Below are 24,146 nucleotides of genomic sequence, written 5' to 3' on the forward strand. Positions count from 1 at the left end.
TATAAGTTTGTAGTCGTCGCCACGCGACTGCTTAAAGGGAAGCTGAAACGCTTCGAAAAAAATGAGTTCCCTGTGGCATTCTACAGTTTTGAGTCCACTGAACACGAATATTTCGTTTAAAAAGGGCGGAAACAAATGCAAGAGGCTGTATTTTGCAAGAAATTGCGCACCAGCGCCTCAGGGCATCGCGCGAACGCCGCTGTTACCCGTGATTTGTCGGGACCGCTTTGACGTCATTCACGGGGGTCGCCGGTCGGCGCCGCCGTTTCAGAGAGTAGCACGCTGTGCTGTTCTGGCTTCACAACTGAGTTGTAAGCATTATGGAACGTTCTCGCTGTCTCGGGGAGCTTGTATCTTTCGCGGTACATGTTCGAACCGACAGCCGATACAGAAAACGACGGCGGCAACGGGGGGCAACGACGATGTTGAGTGTGCCAACAGCAAAAGCGATGTGTGCACCTTCTCGCGCGTTGGAAATCTTAGCTGGTACATGTCTTTTCATGTAGCTGCACGTTCCAATGACGGGAGAAAAAACGCGCTAAAGTGTCACTGGGAACTTGCTGCTCGAAGAATGCCGAAGCACTAACATCTCATTAGATTGTAAACACGGGTGCAATTACGCGATGTCAAGCACCTTGCCGCTGCTTGTCTAAAGTTCCGTGGTTTTTTGCGTGTTGATACACGATCGCGAACATAAGTGCCGCGTTTGGCTACTTCAAGCTCAACATTATCTGCCTGTGTCACACTGGCTGCTTCAAACTCTTCGATTGGTGATGGTAGTGCAACAGGTTGACCAGGGGCTCGGTTCTCAAGGTGCTCTACTAGAACCTGAAAGAGTGCAAGGCATGGATGTCATGAATTTCAGCATATCATGCATATCAGCAAACATGACAACAGTTGGATTACTTACAGTAATAGAAATACTTTTTTCAGTAATTTATGTGTTGGATTAGTTGTCTAGTGATTTAGTAATGTGAGTTATTTGGTGTCTCTAATTTCACGGCTAAAGTAATTTATTAATTGCGTTAAATATGCACCAGTAAGCTGTGTACGGCGCCAGAACGTTGGTAGTGTCGTGAGGTGTCGTGGAGGCACATGGGGGGGGGAGGGCATGAAATGTAGGCAAGTGTATGTTACCTTGAAGAAAGGTTGGCGTCCCTTTATACTTTGCTTTTTGCTTCTTGTATGCATGAAAACTTTTTGGAAGCAATCGTAAAGTAATACCATTACTTTTTTGAAAGCGGTAATTGGTAATGTAATTCATATCAATTAGTGTAATAAGAAAGTAATGAGTAATATATCATATTTACTTTCAAATAATAATTTTGCCATGCCTGATGCATAGCTAGGTAAAGGCAAGAAAACATTTTTTGTCCAGTAGCGACGTCCGTATTCGGCTAGACCACGTCGAACGCTGACAAGTTCAGTACCTCACAACGTTACTTCATTATTTGAGCCCGTTCGCCATGCCACGGGCGCGGGCGCGGCTGTGCCGACGCTCGTTCTTGCGGCATTTCGCTGCTAGTAGCAAGCTGTGAGTGCGAAATCTACGGAACGAAGTTTTCACACGCCGAGTTCAACACTCTAACGCGAGCATGAAAATATTACCGTAACGTCTCACGTAGTGCGATTTGAACACGAATGCTGAACAGCTAAACCTGCGGGCACCGCGTGGTAGGACGAATAGCAAATATCACTGAATGCGCAAGCGTACCCCCGGCCAGTTATTTCACCGTACCAAAACAGCGCCGAACAAACAGCCGTAGTACTGTGTTCCGTGAGAAAGCGGAGTGGGAAAACAGGATGAAAACGACAAGCACTTTGCACGCATGTGCATATTCCCGGCTGTGCCTCCACCTCGCTTCGTCATAGGCCGCTGTAAGGTCGTTTGTTCGACACTCAGGTGATCATCCGTTTAAAATATTGCCCGTGTGCACATTAAAACCCTTACCTCACCCTTTCTCCTCTTGGCGAAGGCGGCTCTTGGAAGTGGCGAGGTGTTTCTCTTGTGGCAGAATATAGACGGGACGACGTCGGCTTCAGTCGCGCCGATTTAATTGGAATACCGATTGCCCGCATCGTTATCAAGCTCCGATGATAATCACTGTCGCGGAAATGATCCGACCACAGCACAGTTGATTTCGTCGGCAAGAAATTATCTCTCCTCACCGCACGAACCCACTGCGCTGCAAGTTTCTTGTCCATCGAGAACATGTGAAACACCACATCGTCTCGCCCGCCTGTGTTCGCACAGCCGAATGCTGCAGAGAACGAGGGCATGTTGGGCGCCCTTGGCTGTAGGCATTCACGCAGCACAGAAAGCAAGCCCACTTCACGAAAATCGCAAAAGAAAACAAACGGTGAGCGGTGACAAATCTCTCGTAGCGTCGTTTAGTAAAGCGCAGGACAGAAAGAAACATGCCAGCACATGCCACCACGCCGGTCCGGCAGCACGGTTCCCGGGAATGACGTCACTCTCACCGGTTCTCTCCTCCGGCTGCCTCCTCACCCGGCGCACCGGGAAGCGACGGGGGCGTGTCCGCGGGGGGTATTTAGAAAGCGATTTCGGCCGCTTACATTGACAATACAGAGAAAAAATTTCAGAACCGTAAATTAATAGGTCTGTTCTTCCCAACCCAAGATATTCATGGAAATTGAAAACCGTTTCAGCTTCCCTTTAAGCTTCGTCTATAAGAGTGGAACGCGATAGCATTCAAAGATCCCCGACTGCTTCTCACGCTTCCCGGCAACTGTAGCGCATGTAACCGTAACATTAACCGTGAAACGCTGGCCGCGAACACTATGCTTTGTGGTAGAAACGCGGTCTGCTGCGTGGGCCGCGATGCGACGGAGGCGAGCGCCAGCTGTAGGTATCGCAAGGAAGCGGGCGCGCCGCTTCGTGGCCCGAAGAGACCCATCGCGGTGGCACACGCAAATGGCGGACGCCGCGGCCGGTCTGTGCGTCAAGGGGTTTCGAAAAGAATTGTTTTCTCGTACATTCATATTACAATCCGAGTGCTATCATGTCTATAGGTTGTGTGTAAGTAGTAGTTTACGATTTTTCCGCGTATTTTAGCTTGCGAAATTCGATTAGTTCAGTGAATTCCTTGCGTCACATGGAGGGCCTGGGTATGGATGGTTTGAAAATGTTTTTGTCGAATCGACGTCCGGCGCCGAGCGCCAGACTTTCTGCGACAGGAGCTCCTTAACGCTATCGCCTTAAAGCCAGCAAGTGGCGAGGCCTGGCGGTGAAATTTTGGTACTTCGGATGTAGTCTAAGAGATTACGTAAGTCGGTTGCTAATAAGTCAGCTTAATCATTGCCTAAAATTGTAATTTGTATGACACCTGCGCTTTATTCTATGCTTCAGAAATCAAAAGCGTACGCATGGCTACGGCAACATGCTGAACTGCCTACCACGTGTAAAAGCGTCGTTTCGTTTTCAATCCGATTGGTTTCGTTTTGACTAGGTAAATACCAAAGCAGTTGGAGACGAAACCACGAAAACATGCAGCTCTTACAACAGAAGTACTCTAACACTTCGGGAAACATTAATTGCAGGAACACAGACTTCATAAATGAAATAGCACTTTCTCACAGTTACAGCCGCACTTGTCGACTGCCTCCCAACAATGCCGGCGTATAATCGCTATCGCGCTCACCTATCACCGTTTTCAGCATGCTTCCAGAGAACGACTAAATCTTCACTGCAGATCGAAAAAATTATGATAAATGTTCCACGGCGTGTTCTGCATTACCACATAACGATTATACACCATGACCGGTAAGCTTTCCATTGAAATAAAAAACAGGCACCGTGAAAATTGGTTGTTCGTCACTTTAAGTTGAAATCGCGCTAATCGGTGCCACTATCCAACCAGGGAGTACGATCTGCTGCCTTATGGTGCGTTGTAGCTCAAATTAAGCTACAACTGAGCTACAACTGAGCTATACAATTGAGTGTACCTACGAATCTTTAGGAAATGATGTGGGTATAGGTTCCAACGCCTTCTCACAGGAGTGATGGAGACAGAAGATCGAGAGAGGATGGCAATTCACATGCGCACGTCGCCGTCTGCTACATCTCGGGTGCATTCTTCAAGAAATTTCTGGGGAAGCAGTACATAGTTTTTTTTTTTTGCAAAATACTGCAAGTTGCTCCACATAATAAGCCACAGGCGCAAAGCAAGTAAGAGGCAGTTCGACGTGACGGGTTTCGTAGTGCAATATTTTGCGTATTGTTTTCTTTTTCTTGCATATTGTGCCTCCGTCCTCCGTATGTATACGCCGTTGCAGAGTACAGGAGAACACCCTGTATTTGTGATATAAATAATGAAATAATGGTAATACCTCAAACACAAAACAATAAAACGAAAGCAGCAGGATGAGAATCCTAAAGCACCGTACGATACCGGTTGCGATGCCCTTTCACAGTATCATTTAATGAATCTGTAAGCTATGGCAAATGAATGAATGAAGAAATGAATGAATAAAGAAAGAAAGAAAGAAATAAATCTGAGCGCCGCACAATATTATCCTTGAGCTCGCAAGGCCACTGCACAAAAGCTTGTGGCGCCCGCGTATCTTAATGACACGTTTGGGGCAAAGCGCTCTCCTTATCCAAAGGTATAACAATCGAACGCTATCACATGCGCAAGGTCAGCACTCACTGCACCGGTCACGCCACAGGTTTCACGCATAAGAAATAAAATAAAAACGTTCGATATGTATCGACGATCATCGTACAACGATGAGACGAAGTCAACGGGGAGTCCACGAATTGTGCCCGCTGCACAGCGTCTCGTCTTCTGATCATTGCATAATTAGTGCGTCCAAGCAACCCATCGAACCGAACCTACTTAGAAGATGATGAAAAAAAAAAGAAAAAAAAAAAAGAAAACTGCAGGTCCCGCAAGAAACTAGCCATTAGTGTAGCGCCCATACTTGGCGCCCGTAACGTCCCGTGGAGAATTTTCGGTTTTGTCCGACGAGTCGAAGAAGGTGCACTTATTCTCGGGGTTCATCGGCGAACCGAGTGGGCACCGGAAGGCCTTGGCGAAAGACCGGAAGTTCCTCAGAGGCACGTTGCAGAGCCTCTGCGCGTCGCGGTCTCCCTTCGGTGCTCCCAACACGTGGCAGTAGGTGAGGAAGAACACCTGGTCGTCGGTGTAGTCCTCCAGGTTGGGCAGGTGCATCACGTCGACGTTGGTCACCAGGTCCGCGGCTGCGGCGCGCTTGTAGGCGCGGTAGGCGGTCTCCAGAGCGGGCATGTGGGGCATCAGCTGGAGTCGGCCGTCGCCGCCCTCTCCGGCAGACGCGGTGTCCGCCACGGTGTCGCCGGAGGAGCTGCGATGGGAATGTGCGCGCGCAAAGAAATGTTCGAGAAGCTTCGGGCACCGAGACGAGCGCCGTGCGGGCCAGAACTTGCGTACGCTTTTCCACGGAATTCTTACGCAAATGGCTCGGAAGTGTTACGGAATCAATCACCGCGACGCCGCGCGGGTGTTGATAAAAAAAAAAGTGGATTTATTCGACTTAAGCCTTTCAGCTCGGACGGGCTCTCGTGACCACAAGAATTTCCGCACCGGCCAGGCAGAGGGTCGGAAAGGAAGTAAGGTCCGGCCTGATAGGTGTGGCACAATTGGTCCTTAGGATCGATCGAACTGTTAAGATGCGGAAGGAGTGAAGAGGCAAAGAGGACAAAATCGTTTTGTCTGACTCGTCACTTTGTGCCTCTATGGTGGTTTCTATTTTAAGGAAGGTTAAAATGAGCACTCGAAAGTATTAGAGCTCGGATATTTATTGCGTATCACGTTCTCCCGTGGCGAGTGCAAGGACAAGGCATGCTTCGACGGAGTTTCACGGACTTAAATATTACTCTTCAATAACGTACGCCGAGTCAAATGTTCTCGAAGCAAAGCGAAAATGTGGGAGAGAAACAAACCGTAAGGTGGCACAAGAGACCCGACCACGCAGCGTCAGTAACGGCGGCGTCGTGCGTTACTCCCACACGATGAATTCAAAATCATGTTATATGGAACCTGTGTTTGCCTGCTTTTACTATGTTTAAGGCAGCCCGACAATCGCCTTAAAGGCGCACTACGACCCCGTTGTATAGCGTGCTCGGCCTAAACAAGCCCGTAGGCAAGCCCGGAGCAACATTAATAAATAAAGAACGTTAACCGCTCGATCCAGCTGCAGTGTAGTCGGTGAGAACTCTTGGGACTCGACGACGCCCCGTTAAAAAATCACTGAAGAGAAATATCCTTATACTGATAGCGTCAAGTATGCACACGATAGAGCATCGCAGAAAAATAAAAGTTCAACAAAAGCTGCGTGTGTGCGCTTCGTTGCTGACTGATTTTTTTTACCTGAATTTTTTTAAAGATCAATCCCTACCAACTAAACAACTTTCAGTTATTTTATCTTTATTAATAAAAGCTGCAGTTGGACTGCATATTTATTATCTCCCCGACAAAATATAATAAAATATGAGAGATAAAGAAGCCGTGTTTTCCTTTCCTTATTTAGCAGAAACCGGGTAAGGATACACAACATTGCGTTGTACAAAGGAATGATTTCTAAGTGCACGCCATATGTAGGAATAGTCGCTACAAAGTGAGCTGCATTGTAACAAAGTCTGCCTCTTCTTCGCGAGGCCTGTCAATGCCGGAGGGTATGAGAATGCTGCTCGCCTCGTGTGGTCGAACTTGCACGAGAGTTTCTCCTTGTACACGGCCGATTTGGCGGACCCCCACCAGGCACCGGGTCGTCCCTCGTAGTCGACGAGGGTGCCGACGTCGTCGAATACGCGGATAAGCTCGCGTGCCACGTAGGAGCCCAAGCCGCCGTAGTTCATCGCGTACGTGCCGTCGGTATTGTACAGCGGCGAAACCAGGGCTGCCAGGGAGACCCGCAGCGAGTTGGTATAGTAGAGGTACTCGGCCGGCCTCGCATCCGCCTGCTCGAACCGCCTGCGGTAGACGTCTTCGTAGCGGTCGCTGCCCAGGTAGCCGCGGAGCGTCTCAGAGAACCGGAAGAAGTAGCCGACGAAGCTCGCTTCTTCACCCGCGTTGCCGGCCGCCGCGTCGAAGTCGCCGAACAGGTCGGTCACCCCTTCGGCGCTGAAGAACGCGTCACCCGGCAGTACGTCGAAGGTCAGGTTGGACAGCTTCAGCTGCGCCTCGCGTAGAGCGCCTCGGTCGATCCAGGAGAGACCCTCGAGACTGTCTCGCAGCGTCTCCACCAGCACGCCCAGGAAGGCGTCGAGGGCGGCCCGGTGGGTGGCGTTGAAGCGCCGGCGCAACCAGCCCGCCGCGCTGCGCAGGCCGAGGCGATTGTCGACGAGGTCGATGCAGGCGGCCCTCCTCGACAGCAGCGCCAAGTGAGCCTTGGAGAAGCGCAGGCTCGGCGTCTCGGCGGCGGCCCACAGGAAGTGCTCGACCAGGAGCCACGCCAAGCCTTCCAGGAGCTTCTCTGGCGCCCCGGCGTACGCGGCGAAGAGCGAGTCGAGCGCCGAGAGAAGGCGGCCGCTGTGCGCCACGACCGTGTCGTTGGCGTCCACGCGAACGCTGCTGCCGGCGAGATTTTTCACGAGCAGTTCGTACCAGAGGTCGCCGCTGACCGCGGTCATGTGGTCCTCGAAATCGCGTAGACGGAACCAGACCTGGTCGGGGTCCGCGTGCGACGACTGCGCCTTCCGGACCACGCTGTACAGGGCGTTCTCGGCCTCTCTCAGCTCGGCCAGGTCGCCAGTGCACGAGTTCGCCTTCAGCACTCTGCGAAATCGTTTTCTTGTTTTCGAAAATTGAGCTGGCGGTCCACTACAAGAAGTAGCGGTTTCGCCTGAAAGGCAAAGCATTGATAGTGACAGCAAAGTATTAGACAACCAAATGAAAAAAAAAAAGACAACATCATGGGGTTTTACGTGCTAAAACCACGATCTCATTATGAGGCACGCCCCAATCAAATGAAGTAACGTTCATAGTTTTATACGCAACATAAATTACAGTAAACATTTACGTACTCATTAAATTAGCAAGCATGGTGTTATACGCGCGCGCAGGCGAACGTGAGATCTCACACGATGACCCCAAAACGAGCATTCACTGTCACGACCCTAGCACGATGAAGAGCAACGGTAGCGGGAAGCAAAGGCTTCGTGCTGCCTTTGGGTGTCACCGTATGCCTTGTTGTACATTCTCGAAAAGCCCCTTTTGTCCCTCCCTACTTTGCAAAAATGAAGGATGCCTCGTACTGTTACTTTTAAATTTTAGCAAAATTATGGTATCAGGTGCGCGCCGGAGACGAAATAATTTGGGCTAATAACAGCAGCTTTATTAATTTCTCTTTTATTTTACAATATGCGATATCGTGAGGGGAGAACGTCTAGATGTTTTTCCAGAGACTGTATGAAAACATGGGCCCACAACTAAAGAGAAAATACACTTCACACAAATGTACAATCTTCTTTGACGCTAAATAAGAGAGTATATGAATACAAACTTTGACGTAGTAGTTCTGCGGAAACCCGCAAGGTGGAGAGAAGTAATGAATAAAGGGAAATCAGACATCCACCCGTTCGTAGCAATTGCTACAAAGGAAACCCATACGGGTTCCTCGAAAGGAAAGCCTCATGGGTGAAAAAAAAAACTGTGGCGGGAGTTCTCATGCTGTGGTTACATGCATCCACGCTGAAGTCATTCTAATAAGTTATGTCCAACAGTTCGTATTCATGAATAAAGGGAAATCAGAAATTCGTCCCGGACCAGGACGAATTTTTCTTCAACCATGAGGCTTTCCTTTCGAGGAACCTGTATGGGTTTCTTTTGTAGCAATTGCTACGAATGGGTGGATGTTTGATTTCCCTTTATTCATGAATACAAACTGTTGGACATAAGTTATTAGAATGACTTCAGCGTGGACGCATGTACCCACAGCATGAGAACTCCCGCCACAGTTTTTCGTTAAAGGGGTGGAGACATCAAAATTTTCGTTCATGCGTTTCTTTATTCAAACGTTGCGTCATGCTTCAGGGAGCACGATACACACAGCGGGATTCATATATATCCGATAAATCATTTAATAATAGCATTATTATACCGAGCGATTTCGGTTTCGGTTTCTGGGCTCCGGGGGATGCTATGACGTCACAGAGGAGGAAACGCAACATGGCTTGGTCACGTGGGCCACAAGAAATAGTGACGTAAAACGATGCTGCGTCGTCTGCTCGCGCGTACGCTTGCTCTCCCAGCAGAGGTAAACAACTGGCGATTCGAAGTGCATGTCGCGATAATTATAATTATTGCGAAGAGCGACAACAACGGTAAGAATATATTGCGGCTTGTGAGAGTCGGTGATTCATTCCGAAGCGCCGTAAGCTTTAGCTTTGAAGTGAACCGGAAAAGGCCTAGCGACGATATCGGCGGCGCCGTACGATCAGAGGCGGTGAGGCTGCCGTCGGTGCCAGAGTGACCACTCCTCGGTCGCTGATTGGCCGCTTCGCCGTACGGCTGCCGCACAACCGCACAAATGGGTCCCGGGCCCGTCCTCTCTACGGGAAGGAAATGTCGCCGTTCGCGAGCAAAACCGCCGTCGCACGGGGGCCCGCGAACGGCTAACGGCGTGCGGCGAGTCTCCGATCCGTGCCGGTAACGTGGACGGGCCCTCACATCGGGAAAGGTCAAGCGAACGAGAGACCACTCCGAGCTGCCGAACTATGCGACTATGCGAGGAGAGAAGCGGACAACACGAACGCCGCATATCTTGGTCCCTTTCGGTTCGGCCGGCTAGTGTTACACGCAGTTTGCCGTTCGCGGGCCGCCGTGCGGCGTTCGTCTTGTCCACTTCTCTCCTCTTGTGTCCGTGTCTGCACGCCTTACCCCTTCTTTGCATTAAGAAAGGATTTCTATATGCCTGTAGCTCAGTCATAGTGGAGGCTATGCTCGGTCGCTCGGCTCAGCAGGCTCCGTAATCGGCATTCCATCGCTACTCATCATACGTCACGTTTTTGTGCTAGTGTGCTATGACGTCAATATTTTCGTTCCTCCTCTGTGACGTCATAACTGCCGCGATAGCGATGGGTCTCGACCACGAGAAGGAGTTTTGAATGACTTTTTGGAGCTGAATTAAAATTATTTTGAAATGTTTGCAGCGTCCAATACCTCGTTCTGGGTGTCCTTGCATACGGAAGCAGCCTACAACATGCTTTTTATAGACTCAAAATTTGGTGTCCCAACCCCTTTAAGCCAAAAGATAGAGAAAAAGCTCAGAGCCATGCCCGGGTATGCATTCTGCGAAGATCTTGCTTGGTAATTTCACGAAGGCTAACGACTAAGTTGCTACACTGCACTCCGATTGCGTGCTTCCTGGCGAAAGGTAGTTGGGTAGTAGTATTAGTAGTGGTTGGGTAGTAGTAGGGCACTGAAATAATTCGGTCTTGGCAATAATGAACCGTTTCAAAAATTCTTGCGGTAGAAAGCTTCCAAGAGGGCACTTAACAACTTCCAGCGTATAACCATTATTTGCTATGTGGCCTGGTGAGGGGACTTTTAAAGTGGTCCAAACTTAAGTTCACCGCGTATCGTGTCATAACGCGACGGCTAAAATGCACGATGATCGGAGCCCCGGTGCCGCGAACCCAGGCCCTTTCACTGCCTGACCTAAATAAGGCAGCTCCGTCCATGTTATTTTAGGCTAAAGAACTCAGGACTACCTGCCCCTTAACCACGTAAAGACATTTCATTTCATAACATAATCTGCTGTGTCTGCTTATTATCTTCTGCAAAAGGGCGTAACAATGGACAAGATAATATATTGATGACCGGCCAATCCGCTTCCACTGCTGTCGCATCGGCCACGTCGCTCGTCACTGCCGCAACCGATGGCCACCACCTCCTCGGACATACGCCGCCGCTTATTCCCGCACATTTGGACCTTCCGCTCCCTATACCACCCGCCATGAATCCACTGCCGCTGATGCTCCTGCTCCGAACCTTCGCTACAGCCGCTCGCCCTCACCCCTATTCCCTTCTCTTCGCCGCCTATCGCCTCCCGAATCCAGCCGGAAAACAAGGCAGTGCAGCTTCTGGAGGTGAAGCTGCGTTGTTGACCCTGCCCTCAAATCATCTGTTCACGTTACCCACGAACGGAAACCTTCTTGACGTTGACGGCAATCCTGTCACGGCACTCATCGATACAGGAGCACATCTTCCTATTATGAGTGCTGCCTTCCGACGACGACTGAACAAGCTCCTCACCGCAGCGTCGGCACTCGTCGTCCGCGTTGCGGATGGCGGTACTGTGCCTGTCATCGGCATGTATACAGCACGCGTCAGCATCGCCGGCCGCCACACTCCTGTCCTCTTCACCGTAATTGCTCATTGCCCCCATGACCTCATTCTCGGCCTCGATTTTCTCTCCGCACATTCTACTCTTATTGACTGCTCTTCCAGTACCCTTCGCCTTGAGTTGCCGATACTCGCCGAACCTTCTGACGCACCCCGCTGCCGCTTACGTCCCACCGGCTTTCTTCGCATTCAGCCAAAGTCAATAGCCTACATTGAACTGTTGTCTTTCCCACCAGTTCCTGATGGCGAGTACCTCGTCACTCCTCTGTCCGACATTCCAATAACGTATGACGTTACAGTGCCTCACAGTATACTTCATATTACTGGGCACCGCACTCGCATGCCTGTCTGTAACTGGATTGGCAAAGCAAATTCCACCGCAAGGTATTTGCCTTGCCACCGTTGATTGTCTCGGCGACCAATACGTGGCAGCGTTATCGACCGATGGTTCTCGCGAGCTTAGCAGGTCCCTCGCGCCAACCTCGGGTGCCGATCCCAATATAAAGAAAATGGTTGCGACGGACCTGTCCTCGGCGCAGGCTGTAGATCTTTGCCAAGTATTATCGTCCTACCGAGATATTTTCGACATCGACGATCGCCCTTTAGGCCAGACGCTTGCGGTCAAGCATCGGATTCTTACTGGCGATGCTGCGCCTATTCACCGACGACCGTATCGAGTTTCTACGTCGGAACGCAGAGTAATTCAAAACGAAGTCAACAAAATGCTCGGTAAAAACATCATTGAGCCTTCTTCGAGTCCCTGGGCGTCACCTGTGGTGTTGGTTAAGAAGGACGGCACTTGGCGCTTCTGTGTAGACTACCGTCCCCTGAACAACATTACAAGAAGGACGTCTACCCACTCCCACGTATAGACGACGCCCTTGACTGCCTGCACGGTTCCAGCTATTTCTCGTCTATTGATCTTCGTTCGGGATACTGGCAGATTGCTGTTGACGATATGGACAGAGAAAAAACCGCGTTCATCACACCTGATGGCCTATACCAATTTAAAGTAATGCCGTTTGGATTATGCAACGCTCCTGCCACCTTTGAGCGTATGATGGACTCCTTGCTCCAAGGTTTCAAATGGTCTACATACCACTGCTACCTCGACGACGTCATCGTCTTCTCGCCAACGTTCGACACTCATCTTGAGCGTCTCACAACTATACTTGATGTATTTCGAAAGGCGAAGCTACAACTTAACTCGTTCAAATGTTGTTTTGGCCACTGACAAATTACTCTTCTGGGCCATCTCGTTGACGCTTCCGGAGTACAGCCTGATCCCGACAAAACTCACGCTGTCCGATAGTTTCCGGTTCCGAAGACAGCCGCAGACGTTCGAAGTTTTGTAGGGCTGTGCTCGTACTTTCGTCGTTTTGTTCCAGATTTTGCGAAAATTGCTCGGCCCCTAACTAATCTAGTGAAGAAAAGCGTAGAATTCTCGTGGGGTACTGCAGAAACCGCCGCCTTCTCTCGTCTCGTCACTCTTCTAACCTCACCACCCATTCTCGCCCAATTCGACCCTGATGTCCCTACAGAATTACGTACAGATGCCAGCGGTCATGACGTAGGTGCCGTCTTAACCCAGCGTCAGCGTGCCAAGGATCGCGTTATTGCTTATGCGAGCCGCCTCCTAGCACCATCGGAGCGCAATTATTCGATTACGGAACGAGAATGCCTTGCTGTTGTCTGGGCGGTTGCGAAGTTCCGTCCTTACCTTTACGGTCGCCCTTTTTCCGTAGTCACTGACCATCATGCTCTCTGCTGGCTCTCATCGCTAAAAGATCCCACAGGCCGGCTTGGTGGATGGGCTTTAAGGCTACAAGAATTTTCATATTCCGTTGTGTACAAGTCTGGCCGCCTGCACCAAGACTCTGACAGTTTGTCGCGTTACCCTGTTGACGACTCTGACTCCTCCAATATTGCAAGTGCTTCTTGCGTATTCTCTGTATCCCAGATGCTTCATTTCGCCGACGAGCAACGCCGTGACGCCTACATCAGAGCATTCATCGACCGTTTTGAACACTCTCCGCCCGATGCTGCTCTACGCCTCTTCGTCCTCCGCGACGGTACTCTGTACCGTCGTAACCTTCATCCGGACGGCTCTGAGTTCCTACTTGTAATACCTAAACACCTCTGCTCCAGCGTTCTAGAAAAGCTTCACGACGCACCAACGGCAGGACACCTCGGCGTATCTTGAACCTATGACCGTGTACGTCTCGTCTTTTTCTGGCCGGGCCTTGCCCGTTCCGTACGACGTTACGTCGCTGCTTGTGAACTTTGCCAACGACGCAAGCTGCCTTCCCAGCTCCCCGCTGGTTACCTGCAGCCGCTCCACATCCCTGCCGAGCCCTTTTATCGTGCCGGCTTGGACCTTCTCGGCCCAGTTCCGGAATGCACATCAGGAAACAAGTGGGTTGCAGTCGCGGCGGACTACGCGACCCGCTACGCCGTAACCCGTGCTCTTCCGACCAGTTGCGCAACTGATGTTGCGGACTTCCTCCTACATATCATTTTGATGCATGGTGCTCCGCGTCAATTGCTTACAGACCGCGGCCGTACGTTTTTGGCCAAAGTCATTGACGACATCATGCGTGCCTGCTCAATACAGCATAAATTTACCACCTCCTACCACCCCCAAACGAATGGCCTCACTGAGCGTTTGAACCGCACCCTTACGGACATGCTATCTAAATACGTTTCAGACTACCACCGTGACTGGGACCTGGCTCTACCTTACATTACCTTTGCATACAACTCTTCCCGTCTCGAAACTGCTGGCTTTTCCCCGTTTTACCTCTTGTATGGCCGCGAACCAACGCTACCACTGGACACTGCTTTCGTCCGCCACAGCTTCAACTAGCGATTATGCCCGTGATGCAATCGCCCATGCTGACCATGCTTGCCAACTTGCGCGCGCTCGTCTACAGGTGTCTCAAGAGAAGCAGAAACAACGCTACGACCTCCGTCACCGTGATGTCCATTTTGTGCCCGGCGCCCTCGTGTTGCTCTGGTGACCATCGCTTAAAGTCGGCCTTTGTGAAGAACTTCTTTCCTGTTACACAGGCCCATATCGCGTGCTCTGCAATGTGACCGATGTCACCTATGAAATCGCTCTAGCCACGCCCACTACGTCCTCCGCTGTGACAACCAGTTACATTGTCCACGTTGCCTGACTCAAGCCCTACAACTCTCCATGCACCTTGGATATTTAACAGCACCGTGACGGTGCTTTTGCCGCCGGGGGGTAGTATTACGATATCATCGAGCGATGCTCAAGAGACGAGCCGCCGCGAGAACGACGAAGAAGTTGGTCAGTGCCCTTGGCACGAGCGAGTGTCAGCCTGGGTGGCTGACTGCAGTGTAAATAGCGTGTAAATAGCCTTTTTCATATGTGTCTTTTCACACGTAACAATATTAAACAGTTTTAGCATAGGGCTACCGTCTTACCGTTAACGATACCGGCTGCCACGACCACGCATGCGCGGTGTTTACCGGGTTCCGGTTAAGTTTACCGGGACGTTCTCATCGTGCGCAGTATTTGCACAGCAAGGCGGTGCAGGGCATGGAGGAAAGACACAAAATAGGAGGGGCACTGACGTCACGTTTTTGAAGCCGGAAGTGCAGCCATATTGGTGTTCCATATCCCTTTGCGCCTCCAATCAGCTCGGCAGAGCTCATAGGCGCGAGCTTCGAATTTTCATTGCTAGGAGCCACCGGAAGTGTGTGTTGCTGACGCGCGTCAGAACAAAGCCTACGAAACTTCTGTAGCAGTTTTAGTGAAGCAAGTGCGCTCCTGTGTTTTTCTGGGGACTATCGAACACGACGACGAAGACCCGCGCTGTGACTACTTGAGTGTGTGCGTTGCTGGCTGACACTCACACTTCACAGGGCCAAAACAAAACTTTCAAGATTACACGCCACATTCCAAAGTCAGCTTGTCTCGCGAGCCGAACGTGATGTGAGAAAGACACGGGCCGAAAAATCTCACTTTTCAGTGGCCGAGATCAGCAGCGAGAACACCAGCGAGAGCTTCAGGAGCGCAGTTGCTATGGTAACGTTGACGTTTGGGATACCAATCTCAGTGCTCCTTTGCGAAAAACAGCCCGTTACTTCCGCCATACTTTCTCCAATACGTCCGTGCTGGCCGGAGTTCTCCTACGCTTTCCTTCCTCCAAGGGCCACTAGGCAACCTACCCGCTTCGATACTAATTTGCCGCATCACTTGCACTCAGTCGTAGAGCAATAAATAACTTATAAAATAAGCTGTCTGTAGTGTCACCTAGCATTGATCATATTTGATGTTTTATGGCGCAAGTGCCAGTATGGCCAAAGAGCGCCATGTCCGTGGTAATGAGTTCGCAGTGTAATTATGAGTTCTATGAAGATGGTGTGACGTGGCTGTAAAGGGGCCTTAAAAATGCTCGCTCTCAAGTGCGTAAAATTTGTATAATAAGATTATGGCGATGAGGTATGACATGTACTATGAAAATTAGGATGCATTTAATAAGAATGATACGACAGGTAAAAATATATCAGGTTATAAGAAATGCTAGAGCACTACTGCCTCCTTAGAGCCCTTGAAACACAAGGGCCTGGTGGCATGTGCTATGAAAAACAATTATCGCAGCGGCATGTTCTGGAGCTAGGATGCTATACGAATTTAATGGGCTTATAACGTGCAGAACGACATCATTTAAGAAGTTGAGGACTGCGTTGGTGTTAAAAAGCGGTTCCTTACCGATAAACATAGCCGGGTGTAGAGGGATGTAATAACGGTATGCAAGTGGAAAATGTTTCTTTCTTTCAGATTCGGCTTTCCGGCACTCCAAGAGGACGTGAAGGACGGTCAGCCTCCCACCACATCGACCACAGGTTGGCGGTTCATTTCCAGTAAGCAGAAAATTGTGGGTACCAAATGTGTGCCCTATTCTGAGGCGACAGAATAAGACATCTGTTCGCCTAGATTTTGTTGAAGAGGGCCAGAAACCTAACTGTGGCTTTATAACGTGCAGTTTATCATTTATTTCTGTGTCCCACATGCGCTACCAGTGTTGTCGCAGTTTCCTTCTTAACAAAGGCCTCAGATCTGTGACAGGGACAGCAGCCGTAGGAAAAGTGGTTAGTGATGTGAGTGATGTGGCCATTTTGTCAGCTAACACATTGCCCTCGATGCTCCTATGGCCAGGCACCCAGCATATTACTACGTGTCTGTGTGATAGATAAATATTGCATAAGAGCGAGTAAAGTTCTATGAAAACAGGATTTGTATGCTTTTGTAAAGAGTTCAGCGCTTTTACAAGGCTTAACGAGTCTGTACATACTATTGCTCTGTCGAGTTTTAATTTACTTATATGTTTTACTGCAGACAGTACGGCATATGTTTCTCCAGTGAAGATACTCGTTAAGGGCTTCAATACATCAGATTTAGAAAAAGAGGGACCAACAGCAGCATAAGATACACCAGAATGTTATTTCGATGCATCTGTATAGAATTCGGAACAACAGTATTTCGATTGAAGTTCACGGAAATGCATAGCGATTTCGAGGTCAGGAGCATGCTTTGTGACCTCCACAAAGGATACATCACAGTCTATCACCTGCCACTCCCAGGGCGGTAATAGTTGAACAGAAGCCATTAGGCGATATTCGAGTATCGGGACATCCATTTCTTCACTAAGTTCTCTTACACGCAGTGACAAAGGAAGTCTCATGGAGGGTCTGTCACGGAAAAGTGTTTCACACGTGAAGTCGTTTACTGTCGTGAAACACGGATGTTCCTTATTAGAACGAACCTTGAGAAAATACGTTAAGCTGATGTTTGTTCTCTGAAGATGGAGTGGCCACTCATCCGACTCTACATATAGACTTTCAACAGGGCTTGCCCTAAATGCGCCAGTGGCCAGACGGATACCCAGATGGTGAACGGGGTCTAACATCTTAAGCGCGCTCGGTGCGGCAGAGTGGTATACTACGGCACCATAATCGAACCATGATCGAACTAGGCTCTCGTAAATATTCAATAAGCACTGTCTGTCGCTACCCCACGCTGTGTGGGATAGGATTTTAAGTAAGTTCATTGTTCTAAGACATTTTTCTTTAAGATGTTTTATGTGAGGAATGAAAGTGAGCCTGGAGTCAAGAATAACACCTAGGAATTTGTGTTCTTTGTTGACAGGAATTTGTTGTCCGCCAAGTTCTACGCAAGGATCTGGGACCAGGCCTCTCTTTCTTGTGAAGAGAACACAAGAACTTTTGTGGGGGTTGACTTCAAATCCATTTTGATCTGCCCATTTGGACACCTTGTTTAAGCCCTGCTGAACCTGTCTTTCGCATACTGTGAGGTTGCCGGATCTGAAGCCTATTTGTATATCGTCTACGTATACGGAATAAAAAATGACAGGTGGTAGTGAAGCACGTCGTGTGTTCATCTTAACAATACAGAGAGTGCAGCTGAGCACGCCTCCCTGGGGTACACCAGTTTCCTGCGTGAAAGGACGTGATAGTGCATTGCCGACTTTTACACGGAAGGTACGATTGGACAAATAGCTTTCAATTATTTTCAACATATTTCCACAGATGCCCATTTCCGACAAGTCTCGCAAGATCCCGTAACGCCATGTCGAGAGGAAATGCTGTTTGTGTACAAAGGCATCGCGAACGTATCCTTCAATGCGCACAAGATGATCGGTTGTTGACCGTTCTTGTCTGAAGACACACTGATAGGGATCGAGTATATTGTTGAGTTCAAGGAAGTGTGTGAGTCTGTGATTAATCATTTTTTCAAAGAGCTTACACAGACAATTTGTAAGAGCTATCAGACGATAACTTGCTGCCAGGAGGGGTCTTTTCCCTGCTTCAGGACAGGAACCACAATCGCCTCTTTCCATGTAGATGGAAGGTATCCCGCAGCCCACAGAGTGTTGAAAAGTGAGTAGTGTAACTTCTGTGTCAGTATGTAAGTTTCTGATCATGTCATACATGACTCTGTCAGGGCCCGGTGCAGTGCTTTTGCATGTGTTCAAGGCAGCTCTCAACTCGTCAATACTGAAAGACCGGTTATAGGGTTCATTCTGTCTGGATTTTCTAATTAGTGGCTTACATTCTTCTGTTTGTTTATATTTGAGAAAGGACGTATAATAATGGGTTGAGCTCGACACACTCTCAAAATACTCCCCAAGTGAGTCTGCCTGGTCCTGCAGTGTATCGCCCTTTGTGTTTACCAGAGGGAGTGAATGTGCTTGCCGCCCTCAAATCCTATTAACCCTGTTCCAGGCTTTGGCCTCATCTCTGAACGAGTTAATACTCGATAAAAACTTGTGCCAATTTTCTCTTCTGGCAGTCGGCGGATTTGCCTGCCTTGGGACTTTACTTTTTTTTAAGTGATAAGATTCTCTGCAGTGGGAGAAGCGCTTAGCAACCCCCACGCCTTGTTCTGATTCTTACGGGCGATCCTACATTCGCTGTTCCACCACGGCACACGTCGTTTGCATGCCAAACCACTTACTTCGGATATGCATTTTGATGCGGCATCTGTTATGAATGCTGTAAGATACTCCACAGTAGCATCAATTTCTAAAGACATTTCATCCCATGAGATACTAGTGAGGTTTCGAAATTTTTCCCAGTCGGCTGTATCAACCTTCCACCTAGGAGCTTGTGGAGGGTATTCGTTTTCTTTAGATGTTCTTATCAGTATGGGGAAGTAAGGATTGTTCGAACAATCCCGTAAGGATTGTTCGTAACTTCCCATACGAGTTCGGGCAGTATACTAAGATCTATACTAAGATCTATTCTATAGATCTATACTATACTAAGATCTATTTAAGAAAAGGTTGTGTTTGCTAGAGAGTAATATGTGGGTTCCTTCTTATTTAGCAAGCACGCACCTGAAGAAAAAAGAAACTGTTCAACAACACGTCCTCGCGCGTCTATAGGAGAGTCGCCCCACAGGCAGCTGTGCACATTGAAATCGCCAAGAACAACATAAGGTTCTGGCAATTCGTCTATAAATGACTGAAATTCATGTTTGTTTAATTTGTAGTGTGGGGGTACGCAAAACGAGCAAATGGTGACGAGTTTATTTAGAAGAACAGCTCGAACCGCCACTGCTTCAACGGGCGTTTGTAGCTGTAAACGCTGACACGAAATACTTTTATGAATAAAAATGGCAACACCGCCTGATGATACGACAGCATTATCGCGATCTTTGCGAAACTTGACATACGGTTGAAGAAAGCCTGTGTGTTGTGGTTTTAGGTGTGTTTCCTGTAGACACAGCACTTTTGGATTGTGTTTTTGGATAAGCTCTTGCACGTCATCAAGGTTCCTAAGAAGACCTCTGACTTTCCATTGAATGATTTGTGTATCCATATTGGAAGTAAATAGGTGCTGTGTGTACGGAAACGGAGGTGCTTAGATTACAGAGCTCTTTCGAGGTCCTGTAATCGGGGTCTTGCCCCTTTTGGAGCGTTCGAGGGAGTCTCGCCGCTCCTTAGGCGCTTGGCGCGCCGTGAGGACAGGTGTAGTGTCCATTGCCTCTTGTGAGGCGCCGGACACATGCTCTTGCGAGCGAGAAGTTTTCCGTAAGAGTCCTGTCTCCGAAGGCAAGACCCCTGCGCCCAGCATCCCGGGGGTCAATGGGGCTCCCTGGGGGATTTGGGTGCACCGGCTGTTGCCAACGCTGGAAGGGGCCGGGGAGGTTGGGGCAGCCTCGAGTGCGCCCACCTTCGGGGTCGATGGTCCCTTCTGCTCGGTTGGCGGAGCAGCGTTAACTGCAGCCGCCGGGGGGGGGGGGGGGGGAGGGGGCGGATGGCGTAACTGCCGACTCACTGCTTGTGGGTCGGTCAGCCGTCGGAGGCCGTTGTGACGCTGCCCCCTGACGCGCCACTTCGGCAAAGCTTTTCTTTGGCAGGTATGCTACCCGCCTGCGTGCCTCTTTGAACGATATATTCTCTTTTACTTTGATCGTTACTATGTCTTTTTCCTTCTTCCAGGAGGGGCACGACCGCGAGTACGCAGCGTGCTCCCCATCACAGTTTGCACAGAGGGGAGAGTTCTCGCAAGTTTCAGTGGTGTGTTCATGGGCACATTTAGCACATGTTTGGCGGCCCCGACAGCTCTGCGAACTGTGGCCGAAACGCTGGCATTTGAAACATCTTAGGGGATTAGGCACATATGGTCTGACACGGAGGTTGATATACCCGGCCTCTACAGACTCGGGCAGAATACTTGAACCAAATGTGAGTATTAGGTGCTTCGTTTGAATTTCTTTTCCATCCCTTCTCATCTTAATTCTTCTCACATTGACGACATTCTGCTCCCTGAAGCCCTCCAGGAGCTCAGCCTCTGTCAGCTGGAGCAAATGATCATCCGAGACAACGCCGAGGGTGGTGTTCAGAGTGTGGTGTGGAGTTACTGTCAATGGAACATCCCCAAATGATACTAGACTGGGCAACTTTTCGTATTGTTTCTGATCATGCAGCTCTAACAGGAGATCACCACTTGCCAGCCTTGATACCTTGTAGCCTGGACCAAGGATATCAGTTAAGGACTCGGAAACTAGAAAAGGGGAAATGTTTCGTACTTGTTTATCGGATTTTTCTGAATGGATCACGTGGTAACGTGGGAAGTTAGGGCTTTGGCGTCCAAAGAACTGGAAAACATCTTCGGTGCGCCCTCTTTTCTGAGGGCGATGGGGAAGGCGAGGAAAGGAGCTAGCCATAGAAAGATATAAATTTCGGCAATAACGCCAGCCACCCACCATGGAGCCCTACAAGGGGACGCTACAGGGGCTGTATGTACAGGTCCTGTAAACGCCAGCTGTACGCCATCACTATAACCAAATATGAAATAACCTAGGTTGGCTATTCACACAAGGTTAACCCTTGCTGCCTGGAAAATTGGAAGTAAAAAGAAGCCAGGAGAAGACAGGAAAGGTGGAAAGTGAGAGAAAGACGAAGGCTGGAGGGAGAGAGAGACAGGAAAATGCAACTACCGATTTCCCCCGGGTGGGTCAGTCCGGGGGTGCCGTCTATGCGAAGCAGAAGCCAAAAGGGTGTGTTGCCTCCGCCGGGGGGCCTTAAAGGTCCAAACACCCGGCATCGGCTCAACCTCCAGGATCCCCCTTTCCCCAGACCCGGCTACACGCGGGAGGGTCCAACCCTCGTGTGCTCGGGTACTTGGTGTCGCAACACACCAAACGCCTGCTTCCGTCACCTAGCATTGAGTACAAAGTATAAGCGCTTTATTGTTCGTAAAGTTCAGATCGGTTTTTTTTTTTTTTTTTTGACGCTTCTAGGCCTAGAAGGACGCTTGAAGAAAAGAGCGCTAAGAAGACGCGGACTAAAAGAGGAACATGTACGACGGACAAGGCGTCTCTTTTATTCCGCGTCTTCGTAGCGCTGTTTTCTTTAAGTATGCAAAGCCAGCTCGCCCACATCAAGCTTCTACTGCTAGAAGGACGGCACAGAGATGGAAAAAAACGTCAATTTTCACCTAACAGATGGCGTCATATGACTGTGCAACATAGTGTCCCTTAAGTACGAAGTTGATCAACGCTAGGTGCTGCGGTGCCATCGGTTAGGTGTAAATTGAGACACTTTCCTGCCTCAGTGCCGTCCCTCTAGGCCCAGCAGCACCAAAGCAAACAATGGATCTCAATAATAACGAAAAAAAAAAACAGTGCTTGTACGCATATTGCACCGAGGCGCCACTGATAGCCACCTAGCGGCCGCTTTCGACAGTACGAGTACGCTCGGGATGCAGTAGCAAAGGACCACAGAGTTTCCTACAAAAATTACTTGTAGGAAACTTTATGCAAACGACAACACTTCGCCTCAAGTATGACTGAAGTTTGCGACTTTCATTTCTCCATAGTTCGGGTGCCAGGCCGCTGCTTCATCGGCGACAGCTGCGGGAAGAACGCGGGCCCGTGTGAGAACGGACATGTGCACGTTTGGGACAACCTCCAGTCCGAATGCGTGCCAGGCGCGTACCGCACATGCGCAACGAAGCCCAGTTATACGAAGTGGAGCTCGTGTTCACAATTGTTTATTGCGTCAGCTAGCTCTTAGCACTCGCGTTAAATTGTCAACAAACGCGCGTTGGAAGCATAGCGTCTTGATTGTTCGACTCCTTTCTTTGCCTCTGCATGATTCGTAGCTCGCTATTGCAAGTCTGCGGACGTGGCGACGCCATGTATACCTGCAATGGTCGGCCACTATTTGCTCGAAGGTGATCGTGCGCTGGCTGCGCCTCTGGAGCCTGTGGCGCTCGTTCAGCGTGCCCCTGTCGAGGAAGATGGTGCAGCCTGGCCTGCGCTGCTCGACCCTGATGCGCACCGTGAATAGCGGGCTCACGTTCCAGCGCAGGGCCAGGCACAGCAGCACGTCGAGCGGGTGCGCCGTCGCCGTCTGGCGATGCTCGGGCCAGAGCAGTCCCAGCTCGCGCTTCCAAGCCGCGAAGCGGGCCACTGCCGCGTCCGTGTGCTTGCCCTTGGGATCCACGCAACTGGCGAAGAAGGCTGCCGCAGACCCCGCCACGCAGCTGGTATCCTGGACGCGCGTGGAGCCGATGGTAGTTGCTGGAGCGCTTTGACGAAATCTTTACGGCAGTGACCGAGATGGCAAGGTATTACAATATTATACGAAGCGGCGCTCACATTCCTATGGGTAGCTATATACATACAGCAGTAAACATGTATGTACCGGTGACACATCCCAGTGGTCGCCCTCGCGGGGTGCAGTTTATTTACATCCGGCTAGTCGAAGTCGAGCGCTCGGAACACGTACGCGAGTACGGTTATCTCGAAGCGCCGCACTCCATCTCCGAGCGTTCAGAGGCAACCCTCTCACTCTCCTGCTGGGAACGCGACGTAGATCAGACATAATTTCGACCATGCGATTCCTCCGACTGCTCTTGGAAGCAGCCGAACGTTCGTGTTGGGCGAGCTTTTGTTTTGCCCCAATGTCGAGAGGCATCCACCTATAGCTGCAAGCCGAGCCGGATCGCGGCACGAACCATTCGAATAAACCGTAACTAGACACATCGTGCATAAAAAGGGGTGCTAATTAACATTCTGAGAAATCAGCTAAGGAAACGTGTCCTAATGTGGAGTTGAAACCAAGCAGTAATGAGTTTACACTTATTTAGCATGAATCTCATGCTGTGCTCCCCTTTAGAGAAATCCGTCCGCAAAATATGACCGTGAAGTGCTCTGACATTCCATTTAACACTTAGCGCTTCACTATTCTACAGTGCTCACAAGTGTCAACTTAAGCATCAGATATTTTTGTCACCATAAAATTGAACCTAGTTAGAAGCAATTTTTAAAAAAAATAATAATATAAAGAACGGCGTACAGTCAACTTTAGCGACTGAAGTTAGTGTTGTGCAGAAATGCCTGTAATACATTTATTTCCTTAATAAGAACTAACTATGCACAATGCTAAATATCCATTATAAGACGCATATTTACTTGAAAAGCGTGCATGGTGCTTCCGAATCACCGTGTGTGATTGTAAAAATGTGTGTAAGAATGACGGGGTTTTACGTGCCAAAACCACTTTCTGATTATGAGGCACGCCGTAGTGGGGCACTCCGGAACTTTGGACCATCTGGGGTTCTTTAACGTGCACGTAAATCTACGTATATACACGGGTGTTTTCGCATTTCGCCCCCACCGATATGTGGCCGCCGTGGCCGGGATTCGATCTCGCGACCTCGTGCTTAGCAGCCGAACACCATAGCCACTAAGCAACCACGGCTGGTATGTATGTATGTATGTATGTATGT

At 49.6% G+C, this 24,146-nt stretch overlaps 2 protein-coding genes across 3 annotated transcripts in view; both read right to left on the reverse strand.

Annotated features, from left to right (window-relative positions):
- Positions 1-4,919: 4,919 nt before the first annotated feature.
- On the reverse strand, positions 4,920-15,473 carry LOC129382892 (endothelin-converting enzyme 1-like). Its single transcript, XM_055067124.1, has 3 exons — positions 15,343-15,473; positions 6,696-7,778; positions 4,920-5,346 (listed from the first exon to the last, which is right to left on the reverse strand). Exons 1-3 carry the CDS (start codon positions 15,471-15,473, stop codon positions 4,920-4,922), a joined length of 1,641 nt encoding a protein of 546 aa, XP_054923099.1.
- Positions 15,474-22,387: 6,914 nt separating this feature from the next.
- LOC129383109 (uncharacterized) overlaps positions 22,388-24,146 on the reverse strand; it is a 29,146-nt gene continuing 27,387 nt past the window's right edge. For both annotated transcript variants that reach the window (XM_055067405.2, XM_055067406.2), the window contains one exon: positions 22,388-22,906. In XM_055067405.2, the coding sequence (XP_054923380.1) occupies positions 22,412-22,906 (495 nt within the window). In that variant the 3' untranslated portion in view covers positions 22,388-22,411. The remainder of the gene's footprint in view (positions 22,907-24,146) is intronic.

This window comes from Dermacentor andersoni, chromosome 3, assembly GCF_023375885.2.
Source record: "Dermacentor andersoni chromosome 3, qqDerAnde1_hic_scaffold, whole genome shotgun sequence".
NCBI classification, from domain to species: Eukaryota; Metazoa; Arthropoda; class Arachnida; order Ixodida; family Ixodidae; genus Dermacentor; species Dermacentor andersoni.